This window comes from Rhyacophila brunnea, unplaced genomic scaffold, assembly GCF_057557595.1.
Source record: "Rhyacophila brunnea isolate RB1 unplaced genomic scaffold, BYU_Rbru_1.0 scaffold_12, whole genome shotgun sequence".
Classification (NCBI taxonomy): Eukaryota; Metazoa; Arthropoda; class Insecta; order Trichoptera; family Rhyacophilidae; genus Rhyacophila; species Rhyacophila brunnea.
In genome coordinates this window covers 33,460,627-33,474,996 of record NW_028232774.1, presented here as the reverse complement: position 1 = coordinate 33,474,996, position 14,370 = coordinate 33,460,627, and the positions used below count along the sequence as shown (strand labels likewise).

Here is a 14,370-nt window from a genome sequence, read left to right as displayed (position 1 = left end):
TGACATATTTGTCGAAATGGTAGCCGGTAGACTATAAGAATACTGAACTGTTCTTACACTTGTTAATCTGTCATCGACGCATTAGTCCAGCACCATTTCGTAAGTGTCATGGCGCCGCTCGAGTAAGCTGGCATTTTTTCAATGAAGAAGTCTTGTTCGTGATTTCTTATCAGATTTAGGCGACGAATGTTTATTTTTAGAGTCACATAAAATATTAGGTTCTGTCATAATCATTTTTGAACTTGACTCCGATTTTTTACTACTCTATTTGTGTATGTTTGACTGACATTTATTACGATTTATTGATGCTTGAAATCACAACGCGCACTGTTGTACTAAGTCGGGATTCGTAACGCTTAGAAAGGGTTAATAGTATTAATATGTAGTAAAAAATTCAAAATTGGATGGAACAAACAAACAACAAACTTTGTATTTTATATAATACTAACCATCCCAGGTGTGCGAACAACAACTGAGAAAAATTTCATCGCAATCTGATGAATGTTATAAGAACGCATACGAATAGAAGAAGAAGAAGAAGAAGATAATTGTACTAATTTAGAAACCTTCGCGGGTGTTGGCACAATTACTGACGAAAGTTTTATTAAAATCGGATGAATGGAATAGGTACGCATACGAATAGAAGAAGAGGAAAAATATTGTTGTACTAATTCAGAAACCTTTGTAGGTGTGGGCACAACAATTGACGAAAGTTTCATTCCAATCGGACGAATGGTATAGGAATCATACGAATAAAAGGATATAGAATAAAGACGATGAAGAAGAAGAAGATGGTTGTACTAATTCAGAAACCTTTGCGTGTGTTAGCACAACAACTGACGAAGGTTTCATCGCAATCCGATGAATGGTATAGGAACCATATGAATAAAAGAAGATATAATGAAGAAGAAGAGATAGTTTTTCTAATTCAGAAACCTTTGCGGGTGTGCACACAACAACTCACCAAAATTTAATCGCAATCGGATGAATGGTATAGGAACTATATAAAATAAATGAAGATAGAATGAAGAAGAAAAAGAAAATGGTTGTTCTAATTAAGAAACCTTTTCAGGTGTTAACACAACAACTAACGAAGGTTTTATCGCAATCGGATGAATGGTATAGGAACCATATGAATAAAAGAAGATATGATGAAGAAGAAGAAGATGATTTTTCTAGTTCAGAGATCTTCGCGGGCATGCGCACAACAACTGATCAAAATTTCATCGCATTCGGATGAATGGTATAAGAACGCATATGAATAGAAGAGGAAGAAAATAGTTGTACTAAATCATAAACCTTTGCAGGTGTTACCACAACAACTGACGAAGGTTTCATCGCAATCCGATGAATGGTATGGGAACCATGCGAATAAAAGAAGATATAACGAAGAAGATGGTTTTTCTAATTCAGTAATCTTCGCGGGCATGCGCACAACAACTGATCAAAATTTCATCGCAATCGGATGAATGGTATAAGAACGCATACGAATAGAAGAAGATAGAATAGAAAAAAAGGTTGAAGAAAATTGTTGTACTAATTCAGAAACATTCGCAGGTGTCGGCACAACAACTGACGCAAGTTTCATTGCAATCGGACGAATGGTATAGGAATCATAAGAATAAAAGAATATAGAATGAAGACGACGAAGAAGAAGAAGATGGTTGTACTGATTCAGAAACCTTTGCGGGTGTTGCCACAACAACTGGCGAAGGTTTCATCGCAATCCGATGAATGGTATAGGAACCATATGAATAAAAGAAGATATAATGAAGAAGAAGAAGATAGTTTTTCTAATTCAGAAACCTTTGTGGGTGTGCACACATCTTCTTCTTCTTCGATGACGCTACAGCTCAAGTCGAGCCCTGGCCTCCTCCACCGCTATCCTCCAGCCGGAACGGTCCTCCGCACGTCTTTTCCAGTTCCTGATTTTTAGTATCTGGTTGGCATCTTTTGTAACATTATCACGCCATCGTGTGCGTGGCTTTCCCACTGGCCTTTTTCCTCCTGGGTTTCCTTCGAGGATCTTCTTCGGTATCCGTGACTCAGGCATGCGCTGGACATGGCCTGCCCAGTTTAGCCTCTGGAGTTTTATGAAGTTGGAGAGTTTTGAATCTTGGTATAAGCGGTATAGTTCCGTGTTGTACCTAATTCTCCACTCCCCATCATCATTCATGGGTCCGTATATCCGCCTAAGGATCTTTCTCTCAAAGCAATCCACCATTTCAGCTGCTTTTACATTTAGCGTCTATGACTCGCACCCGTAGTGCACACATCAATTCACCAAAATTTCGTCGCAATCGGATGAATGGTATAGGAACGCATATGTCAGACAGACTTTCATTTGTATGTATAAGATATAGTCTATAATCTGCGCGCAAGTGCAAGCAATAAGTTGACAAAGTTTTATCGCAATCGGATGAACGGTATGGCAGCGCATAAAAAAACGAACAAACAAACTAACAAATATTCATTTTTATATTATAGATTATAATCAGGGAATCGATATTGCAAAATTATAAGTATTTTTTTTATATACTAGGGAAATTATCTAAAAGTAGGTAAGATATATCTAAAGTCTTAGAGGTATAGACTTAATACGTGCGTATAAGTTCAAGTAGCGTAGTTATTTATATTTATTAATGTGTATTATTTCAGCATAAGAAACATGATATTAAAATATATTTAGTGGAAACTATACGATCAATCGGAGTATTTTTCTTGATTAATTGTTCTTATGTAAGTATATTATTTTAATGTGTTTTAAAATACGATTTTTAAAAATACTTAATAACATGATACAATAAGATCACAGTGTTTTAAAATTATATAGGGAATCGATATTGCAAAATTATAACTATTATTTTATGTGGTGAACGTGATAACGCAAGTCCACACAGATGTTATCCTACCTAATAACATCCCTCGTTCGCTTCGGATGAATTAGCCACCCCCACTCTCCGTGAAATGGCAGCGTATGTTGGTTGTTCCATTTAAAACAGACCGAGACACGCCATGGCTTAGATATGACGTACTTTTATCGATGTCCGATATTATACACGATTATAAGATAATTGCATGTAATATACACAGAATAAAATGTTAAACGATGACTAAACAGTATTTAAAAACATACTTTACCTTTTGAAGCAATCAATTAGCTTTTAAAATGCCTTAAAATGCCAAATTTCTATCGGGACACTGAGTGGACGGCATGGGAACGGGCGTAATTTTTTTATCATGGTAAGGGAAAGGTTAAGAATGTACCATTCTAATTATTGTACAATCTAATTACAATAATTTGAATGGTACATTCTTAAATCTTGTGAATCATTCGTTGAATAAAAGAAATAGTTCATTAAAATTTATTAGCAAGTTCGATTAAAGTTACATCATAAAATATTGGAGAGATCCGTGACGTCAGTTAGTAATTAAAGTAGTAGGTACCTACTTTGATTTAATAAACAAAAACCGATTGCCAATATTAGCTTGATTTGGAAGAGTGTTGATGAGCAGGTATTATAAAAAAGGGCCAATAGTTAAAATTTGTCGTAATTAGTATGTCACCTAGTAGTATAGTGGACAATGTGCGGACTGGGGCGTAAACCCAAGAGATGCAGGTTCGATTCCTGCCGGGTGTCTTAATTTTTTCAAAAAGATTTTTTCTATTGGTTATAATATATTTTCTCAGAAGTGTTTTTCAAAATTATGTATGTTAACCTTTTCCACTCGAAATTTTTTTTATAGGTACATACCACCCACTCGAGACTTTCCCGCACAAAGCATAATTTCAATATAAAACATTTAATTGGTGAAAAAAATGTAAAAAAATTTTTTTTTTTTTTATTCTGTAAAATAAATTTATAATGAATATACTGTACTTATTTTTAGTTTATTTATAATTCTTCATTGTGTGGTATTTCACAAAGCAATCTCCAATATGTAATCCTGGCTTATCACAGAATCGTAATGAAATAGAGGTATGTAGAGAACTGGCTATAAAGTGTAAATCGTCCATTATGACTGTAAATATGATACAAATGAATTGCCTTCAAATACACTTGTAATATAAGCGGCTGTCTCGTAAATTTCCTAAATTAGTTTCGGGCTCATAACAACTCATTCCCAGTGCGGTACACATTATCAAAAGATTTCTCAAAAAATAATAAATCGATACGTAATAATTTTCATTTGACTCATTAGAGTATTTCACATTATATAGGTTCCGAATCGGCATAATATACTAGTAAGTATTGTCATCAAAAACAGTATTCAAATATAAAACTGTAAACTATACGAGACGCCCCTGCGCAAGCGAGAACCAATAAAAAATATAAACACACTTCAAAATCATGCGTGACAAACACTTCACTCTAGTCTGGGAACGTTCAATAAATAAAATTTATGTGACAAAAAACATTGCTTGCAAGCGACGACCTACGAATAAAAAAAGAGAAGATTCCGATAAAAATACTATGTTGAAATTAGGCACGCAGTATTCTTTTGCCGACTTCTTTCTCAGTTAAATGTAATAACCTATTATTATTCATTCTAACTTGATTGAAATCGCATTATAAAAATTTATGAAAATATTACAAAAAATGACTTTAGAAGCGGTGCCGCCGCTACGGCGGCACTCGAGTAATACGGCAAACTTCTAATGCCGCCGATATGGCGGCACTCGAGTGTTAAGGGTTAAATCACTTGTTGATTTCACGTTGTCGAAATTCATTCTCCGTATAAGGTCATCGTTCACTATAATTACTTTCAAATAACACCAACACCGTTGCAAAGTGATTGTGTCGTGGCCACAATGCCAGAAGAATCTGTCCTTCCTCTACTTGTTTTACAAGACCGTTGAGATATATACCGTGAATGTAATCGTTTTAAGTGTGAGAGGGATGGTGGAAGTTTCTTTCTTTCTATTTCATCTATCACGGTATCACATTCCCGGCAAATTAAGATTCAACTGTATTACTAATCATGAATGTTTTGTAATTGAACAGGAATATTGCTATGCCTCCCGTATTAGATGTGCCGTGGCTCCCATCTATATTAGGAACCGCTCCTCACGTCTCCACGTGCGGGCACGTCATGCACGGTCTATGTTGGCAGAAATACTATGACAATGTTATACTCAGAGAAAATAGAAGGTAATTAATTTTGCATTATAATAAAATTCCATCGAATGTTGTCAGTAATTGTAAAATTAGAAGGGAGAGTAAATAATGTGGCAACTACAGAAGAACCTCCGTTATCCGGACCCTGATTATCTGACTTTGTTTTTTATCATCAGTTTCATATGATTCTACGTAAAGGGTTAAATTTTAAATAGGTACACTAGTAAAAAAACTGAATTTTTGATTCATGTATGCAATCTTGCAAATGCAGGATAATACAATATGTTTACCCGTAGATTTTCTTGTTACGGCCGTGATAATACGTACTGTCAGCAGTAAATCCAAGCATGTGTAAACAAGGTATTAAATTCAATAAACCCAAGAAACTTAACTTTTGATTTGATTCCAACGATTGCATTAAATACAATCGTGACATTGACCCTGCGATTTTAACTGTTGATAAATATTGTTAAAGGAAGCCCCTACCACATTTCACATGCAGTGTTTTCTTGAAGACACAACATTATTGGGTTTTAAATTTTCAGGCAAAAAATTGATACTTGATTTATTTAAAGTTGTTACACAAATTATGTATTAAAATGTATTTTTTTATCATAATGGACAGTCATTCTGTGTTATAATATCCAAGTTTTGTTATTTTCGCATCTAAAAATTAATGTTAAATACATTATCAAAAAAAATGTATTCTTTTGATATTATTCAATATGTATAAATAAAGGCATAACGATATACAACAAAAATAATGAAAAAAATACGAGTAAATTTGTGGTTTCTTTTAAAAGAAAGAGCTAGCTAGGTTCCCACCACCACCCGTCATGTATGTACAGCCGTGGATATGTACGGCTGCCTTCCAGGACGCTATAAACGTGTCTGAAAGAAGAGATTTTACGTGCTCATTCCGTCCCGAAACGGAGCCGCACGGGCTGATGATACAAGTCGAACTCGTGGAGTTTGGCGGCAAAGTTGCCATGGCCGGTGAGGAACTGGCTAATCTAGTGTGAATGTTGTAGTCTTCAAGTTTGGTGCCTGCAGAATACGTCTAGAAAAAAACGGTAAGTGTCATGTCCCTTGGGGGATGCCGACCACCTCGCCTGCTATGCCGCATATGCGGTCAATGTCGCTTACAGTCTTCCTGTAAGGAACGTCCTCGGATCTCTGCAGTGGTGTCAGATGAATATCGGCGAGTGTGGTGCTGATCCCCCTCAAGAGAAGGGTGATCGATCCTCTGACTTGGACGTGTAGATCAAGGGGTAGCACCCCTGCAAGTACGGCAAGCGCGTCAGTAGAAGTTGTGCGGTAGGCTTGTCTATTAAACTTGTTTAATATTTCCAGACCATACCGATTACGTCAGCCCGCCTCATTCAACATTGAAAAGCAGGAATTCCTATGTCCGCTGTGCGAGTGTCTCTCAAACACGGTGCTACCACTTCAACCTTCTCTCGCCACGATGCTGCCCAACCCGTCCGCTGCCGACATTGAAGAGACTCCCATAGACTTCCAGGATTGGATTGCTGGACTACAAACTGTTTTGAAACTCAAGGTTAGTGCTGTAGTCATATTTCTGCCATTATATATTGGTGCAGTTAAAATTTTCTTATTTTATTCGCCTTAGGTACATTAATTTCTGTAATCATACCAAGATTTAAAAAATAGAGAGCAGGAATATGTAGCTCTTATGAATTGAGCTACTCTTTTTACTGTACCCACACTGGCCTGGTTGGTAGAGTGGCTGTCTACGAAGCTGTGGGTCGTAGGTTTAATCCTGCGGTTTCGCACAAAAAATGCATGTTCTTTCAATTTGCGTTTGATTCAGTAGGCGAATGGCTAACAACCATTTCATTAAAATAGTCATCTGCTGATGTGTCAATTAATATATAAAAGTCAATACGGTAGTAACTATCGTACAGTCGAACTTGGTTATTACGAGGAAGATGGGATCGACTTAATTTGCTCGTTATAAGCGTTACTCGTTATATCGGAGAATAGGTATTTTTAAATGAGCGGTCACATAACACAAAAAGTCGCAATTCAAACAAAAATACACAATTAGAATTTTTCCCCGAAACAAGCATGGCATTCATAAACTACAAAAGAAGTTATTTGATGTAATGAACGCTGGTAGGTACCTACTGTCTTCACAAACCTTGGATTTTTTACATGCAATTTCAACCATATGCGTGGATACTTTTTCAATATTGTCGGCGAAAACACCAATTAGGTAAGTACTTAGACACTTAACTAGTGTCATAAACGTAATTTGATCCCGGCGGCATCCTGTCCGGTCGGATTTTATTGCTTAGGGTCGAAATGTTTTTAAACAATCGACACATTAACAGTTTTAAGAAAAATTTTGACGATATTTTAGCTCGGTATAACCAATAAGTAAGTGAATAAATGTATGGAGAAAATCATAAACTAAAATATCAACGAATGTTTCCTCGTTACATCCGAGATCTCGCTATATCCGTGATCGTAATAACCGAGTTCGACTGTACTTACATTTTCAAGATTGTGGTTTATATAGTTCTTTATTTGATGAATGAAGAAATTTTATATTCAGTAGGAAAATTGAAAAAATCATGTACATTGTACACCATTGCAAAACTTTCCTCCAATTCCATCCATATTGTAAAGGAAGATTAATGGATCGATTATCTAGTTGACGTATTTGTTGCAGGTATTGCAAAGTCCTGCTCACCAATGCAATGAGACTTGCACGGAGTTGCATTGCCACGCTAAATTAGAACCCAGTGCCGCATCGCCTCCCCCGCAATCCCCAGTCTCCACCATGTACTACTCTTGCCACGTGCAACAGGTAACACTCAATATTGTCAATATCTTGTTTATGACATTAGAAATATTTATTTTGAAATTTAGAATAACCATCGCGTTAGTGATATTGTTACACATAAACAAAAATCATAAATTTTATTTGTTTCTCGCTTGAGTATTTAGTTAATTAACTTTGACCGTGTGACATTAACATTTCAATAATTGAGTTATTTTTATTCTACAGGTTGTGAAAGAAATGGGTGACACTGGAGATAAATTCTCCTCCCTATTTCCGACTGATGGTCCCAGTTTTTCTGAGGAGCACAAAGAACTCATACAATTATTTTCATCCGTAAGTATATCTATCAACTGTTTGATGAATAAATATTATGTAAGGTGTCTGGTGTGTAAATAATCTAACATTCGCTTTGTCTTAAGGCTATGTACACCCGAGGACTAGGCGTGAACCACCATGCGGCTGATCCACGCTCGGTGATGGTGGCTTGGTCGGGCACAGCTTACACGCTACTGTCCATCGAAGCGCAGGCTGATGCCACGGAGCGCCCGTTACTCGGTCACCTTTCCTGCCGGCACAGGGACTGTTTACAGGCTTTGATCAGGTAAATTGACTCAAGCTTGAATAGCCTTTTCAGTATTACTTATGAACGGTTGTAGTTTCTGAGGGAGACAAAATAATGTGACATGCGCTGTTTCAATTTACAGGATAGTGGGCACCATAGGATCGGCATGCAAAAAACAAGAGGTAGTGAGCAGCTACGCCCTCCAGCTGCTGTCTCCATTACTGGGCACGCCTGCCACTGGGGAACGGCCAGTCTCAGTGCTGGAGTGGGATTCCCTCGGCTACCTGCTGTCAGTGGTCATGTCGCTACCTGGCCTCTTCGTGGATGGCCGTCAGAGCAGCTGTGCTCCCATCCACCCCATCATGGGGCTGCACGCCCTCAAACTGGTCTTACTGGCGCACATAACCAAGGTTATCGTGACCTCTGACTTTGGAGGATGCTCCCTCGCCCGCCGGATGGAGGACGAGGAGTTTGAGACGTCACATGCTGTCAAGTTGGAGAACTGCGACACACTGCCAAGTGCGCTGGCGAGGATTCTCGGGGAGGCGAATGTCCCAGAACTGGACTGCCGTGCTGCGTGGGACACCGTTAAGGTTGGCTGCCACTCGTTCCTGAGGGCATGCTGCTTGTTCTTCCGTTTCCTCACAGACGTTCCCGCTGCACCGGCCCTGGAGGAGCCAGGCGGTGACACTTTTGAAAATATGTGCGCCTACCTCGGCCTGCCAGACTCTTTTGATGCCATCTTTGACTCAGAACTGTGTGGAAACTTGGCGGCGGGCTGGGCATCGCACCCGGATGTTGGGCGTTACCTGGCAGACCGATCAACGGCAGGGTGGGTGCCGCGGGAGCCTCGCCTACCCGCTGCTCTGGTGGCACTGCCCGATGACTACAGCGAGCTCATCAATGCTGTCTCCCTCTTCACGTGCCCCAACTCAGACCGGGAGGACTCGCGGAACCCCACCATGTGCCTGGTGTGCGGCGAGATGCTCTGCTCTCAAAGCTACTGCTGCCAGACGGAGCTCAACAAGAACTTGGTGGGCGCATGTACCTTCCATGCACACACGTGCGGGGCAGGTGTCGGCGTCTTCCTCAGGGTGCGGGAGTGCGAGGTTCTCCTATTGGCTGCACCTTCCAAGGGCTGTGTGGTGTCACCACCCTACGTGGACCAGTACGGCGAGACGGACCAGGGTCTAAGGAGAGGCAATCCGCTCCGCCTCTGCCGGGACACGTACGCCAAGCTGCGGATGCTCTGGCTCAGCCACGGCATCCACGAAGAGATCGCTCGCTCCATAGAGTCCAGCACTAATCTCATGACCACCACTTGGCACCATCTTTAGGCTTCCCCTCCCGCTCCGTCCTCTATTGGGATGTGCAAATTTTAAGTGACTACTGTTTCACCCTGTCCGCTTTCATTTCGTGGACCCCGCCCGTTTGACTGAAAGCATTGAACTGTGCACGTCAAACCGGGCGCAGTCTTCTCTGCTTGGAGAAATTCAATCGAGTCAGAAATCGAAATCAATTCGCCTGCCCGGCACCTCTGTCCGTCGAAAGAGATTCTCGTCAGAGCTATTCGTATAATTAGAGTCCATTTCTAAACCTGGCCGCTTCGATTTGTAGTTTCGCAAACAGTGACATGGAGTGATCTCGAAGTGAACAGAAAATATACCTCAAATTATTTTATACATACCCTACTGAGTCGCTGTCATGTTTCAAGAATATTGAAAAAAATTAAGTTCCAATTCATTACGTTGTTTTTGTATTGTTATGATATAATATTATGTAAAATAATCTCTTTGAGAATAATGCACATGACTAAACCATTAGTATGTCGATTTTTAAAGATATAACATACCTACTTCCTGAACTGAACAACACTACATAGAATTGAACTCAAGTTTGATTTCATAATGATTCCTTAAATGTTTCGGTAGGGTAAAATAACACAATTTTGGTGTTTCTGATTACAAATTGTGCTGTTGGAGCTGTAGGTAATAGGTGTTTAAGTCTATTTTTGACAAATTATATGTATTTTAATGTTATTAATTTAATGAGTCACTCTAGTGACGGGATGATTATTGTATTATGAAGTTAAATATTAAACGGTATTACATTACACCTGTACTAATTATTATACCTACAGGTACTGTACTGACAGAAAAGATTCGGTAACAATAGGAATTTTGATTACGCTAGAAGAAATATGTGTTCATTGACGGATATTAATAATGTACTAATGAATGATGCGAGAAACGGACTATCTGTCTGTTTTACAGTTTCAGAAGTTGGTTTTTCACCGTTGTAACGGAGCTCTACCACAATAACACCGGTTCAATTAAGAAACGATTTATAAAATAACCTCATTTATGTTTGAGGTCTCGGACACTCGTCAAGTGCGGTGTACTGAGTATGTATTGTATTATAATGAAGGCTTAAAAACTTTTATAGGCTATATTTTGACAAAATACTAAAGAGATTTTATTTCGTTAGGCAAAATCAAAATATAATTGCCAATTTATACACGGCGCTGTAGATTAAAATCATTTAAATATTAATTATTCTGAAGATAACGAGGTGCATTCTCTTGAACATTCAGTGAAAATATAATATATTTTTTATGTTTAATGGTAATTTGATTTCACGTAACCTTTCAAAACTAGTGATAACTAGATAACTAGTAAAATTGTAGTTCTATATGGCGTGTATAATGGTTTAATATTAATTTTAAACACTCCTTGTGCGAAAAAATAGATGCGAGAAGTTTTGATTTCATAGTTTTATAACATTGCTTTATATAATATCTATACTATAATATTAATATTAGTAGATATGTTGTGAGTACTGCTAGTATGCGAAGCCTTCTGTTTTAAATAATCTTGTCATTCTTTGTATGTAATGAATTGTTATTTTTTAATTAATTCAGAAATAATTATTTTAATTAAATTCGTTATACCCTATATACATATCTCAAATAGAAGTAAGTACCTGTGATCAATTCATTCAACTTTATAAATCCATCGTTGTACAATTCATGTAAGAATTTTGTCTGAACTACTTGCAAAATAGATTATTAAATTGTATAATTGTACACACGCCATAGTGTGTTTTGAAAGAATCTCTAAAGCGAATCCTGAAATGTCGATTCAATTCAACTTGTAGAGCTATTTCAATTTTCGGAATGGATTTAATTTTTATAAAGAATTATAAATATATGCAGATTATACATAAAATCATGTCTATATTTCTTACTCTCACTGAAAACGTGATTGATTTTTAATCTTTTTTTTTCCGAATAACACTGACATCTAAACTTGTTCTCGTCCTACATGAAGTTTTAAGCGATTAAAAATTCTATTATCCCATGTGAAATATTTTTTAACCCATGTCCGGAGTCTTCTAACCTAGATACCATTCAGTATGACGAATATAAAATACTTTTAACATTAGCTTTCAATTTTATTTTTTTAACTAGGTAATAAAAAAGAGTGAGCGATAAATTGGATATTTTATTTTTACTGTTGACTGATGGGGACGCGCCATGTTGTATTTGTAGTTTTTTTTTTCTGTAGTCAATTCTAGATATTGCTTTATGGATTTTATTTTTCAGTTAATGTTATTAATAACTGATGACTTGTGATTTTTGTTATATTATTATGGAAGCCGAAATGTGTTAACTACTTGATTTGGATAACGCATTTACAGTTTGTCGTGCTGTATATAGCGTTTTATATAATGTGATAAAAAACTAAATTATTTATTAATAAAGAATAACAAAAGTGTTTTCATTTGCAATAAACTGCTTATAAAATAAAAGTATTCCTAAATAAATTTCATCTAAAAAAATAATTAGTGTTTTATTTGAATATGTAGGGGATGATCAAGCTCATAGCAACATTTAGGCTGATTTTCCAGTCACGCTGACCGTTGGCGCTGATCGGTGAATATCTATTATCACAATGTAGTGTTTCCTAATAAAGCTGATTGCTCAGTGCTAAGTAGCGTCGGCGCCGACCATACGCGCCTTCTCTGCCAATGTGCGTTGCAGTGACGCTGAGCGTACATTACGATGAGTAGTCAAAATGAGCCGTTGTCTTTTTTTTCCATAAGTAATACACGGCAAAAATTTTGACAAGCATATTAAACTTTTAGAGACTAGGTCGAGTCAGGACTGACAGTCAGTGTCACTGGAAAACCAGCCTTAAATATAAAATAACAATCGCTCTGAGGGCCGCATTTTATTTTTATAAAAGTTTTTATTGAAACATTACACCGGGGTTGGCGAACCTATGACGTACTAAATTTATAGACCGAAAACTTTAAACGTGAGACCTGGCGGCAGCGCTCGTATTGATCTTATCAATGGTTTTCGATTTCGAAATATTGTGAGTATTGCCAGGATTAGAAGATATTATTTCCCACTTCCTTAAATAGGGATATATTTTAGCAAATTTCAAATAATGGTATTCATTTTTTCCCAATAACTTATTTTAACTTAAACAAACTTGATTATAAATTTTATATGGCAACATTAAAATTTTAAGTGTGTTTTGTAGCTGTCATCGTGGTAACTCTTTCGATAACGTTGTTGAAGAGCCGAATGAGGCTATTTTGTCGTTTTTGTTCTTCACAGTAGGAGATAAGATGATTTATAAACTTCCTGCTGTCACTTTTCAAAACTTCTGCCATTAACACGTCTAAATGATTGATACCGCGCACTTATAAGAAACGTCAAATGCGTTCAAGGTGAGGGGAATGAATACTGAAACGCGAGAGGAGGGGAACTAGTTCTCCAAGCCGTCGCCCATCACCGTAAAGTTTTCGCAGTGTAGCTGGAACGTGAACGATTTACAGATTCAATTTTTATGCATATTTTCAGACTTTAAATGTCAATGGCAGTGTAGCCAAAAAATTTTGGAGGTAATGTTTGTTATTGGTTACAATAATAAAATTATTAGATCCAGCTGATGTTCACCGTAACGAGTGTCAGTGAAGGACAAGTGCATGCATTTTATTTAATTTAATAAATCCTATTTAACATGACTAGTGAAAATAAAAAAAACACAATATTATTAGAATAAAGAGATCAATAAGAAGAGAGAGAGAGAATCAAGAAGTTGGTGGACTGAGGAGAGAATGTCATGATTAACGAAGGCAATAAAGTATTTTGTATTCTGGGACAGTTGTATGCAGAACCTCGTCAGTAAAACGGTAGGTATTATCAGACTCTCAGCAACATATCTGGGAAAGGGCGGGTAAAGTGGCAGACACGTCGGTCAGGACGCGGCAGTCACCACGCTCGCTCTTTACCACGACCCAATGTTGAGACACAGATGGTCGCGTGTCGGCGGTCGAACCGTGCAAAATACACGGCCCCCTTCAACTCTTCAGTCTAGCTCAGTAAGTGTTGGTTTTCAAGAGTGGGTCATTTGAAGGGGTTAAGTGTGCGTGCGTTCACTGTTGACAGTTGAGTCCATATAATATGTGTGATGGTGACAGTTGGTAAGTGTGTTGACATGAAAAATCAGGATGACAGGATGATAAAATGACGAACGCACCAATTAATAGACAGAATGGTCAAAAGATTTTTAATGGTTATTGTTCACATTAAAGTTTACAGACACAATCACAATTTACAATACAAAAGAACACAATTAAGTTTTATAGTTTATAACTACATACACATTCGAGATTGGTTGGTCACTAAACGATTATAAAATTATTTATTTATTAAATTAATTAATAAACCACTATGAACGCTCGGTAGGTATTTCACCAAAAGTTTGCGGAACATTAATTAAGTTTATACACAAGTTTATTTATTTTTATTTGCAGGAATTCGCAAGGCTACACATATTTATTTTTATGGAGTCAGTCCAGTA

General features: G+C 37.4%; 1 protein-coding gene across 2 annotated transcripts in view; it reads left to right on the top strand.

Moving 5' to 3' along the window:
- The window catches only part of LOC147078080 (E3 ubiquitin-protein ligase UBR1-like), a 62,610-nt gene extending 51,377 nt beyond the window's left edge, over positions 1-11,233 (top strand). For both annotated transcript variants that reach the window (XM_085961188.1, XM_085961189.1), the window contains exons 23-28: positions 5,007-5,153; positions 6,474-6,681; positions 7,819-7,956; positions 8,158-8,265; positions 8,352-8,533; positions 8,637-11,233. In XM_085961188.1, the coding sequence (XP_085817314.1) occupies positions 5,007-5,153; positions 6,474-6,681; positions 7,819-7,956; positions 8,158-8,265; positions 8,352-8,533; positions 8,637-9,831 (1,978 nt within the window). In that variant the 3' untranslated portion in view covers positions 9,832-11,233. The remainder of the gene's footprint in view (positions 1-5,006; positions 5,154-6,473; positions 6,682-7,818; positions 7,957-8,157; positions 8,266-8,351; positions 8,534-8,636) is intronic.
- The last annotated feature ends 3,137 nt before the right edge of the window (positions 11,234-14,370 follow it).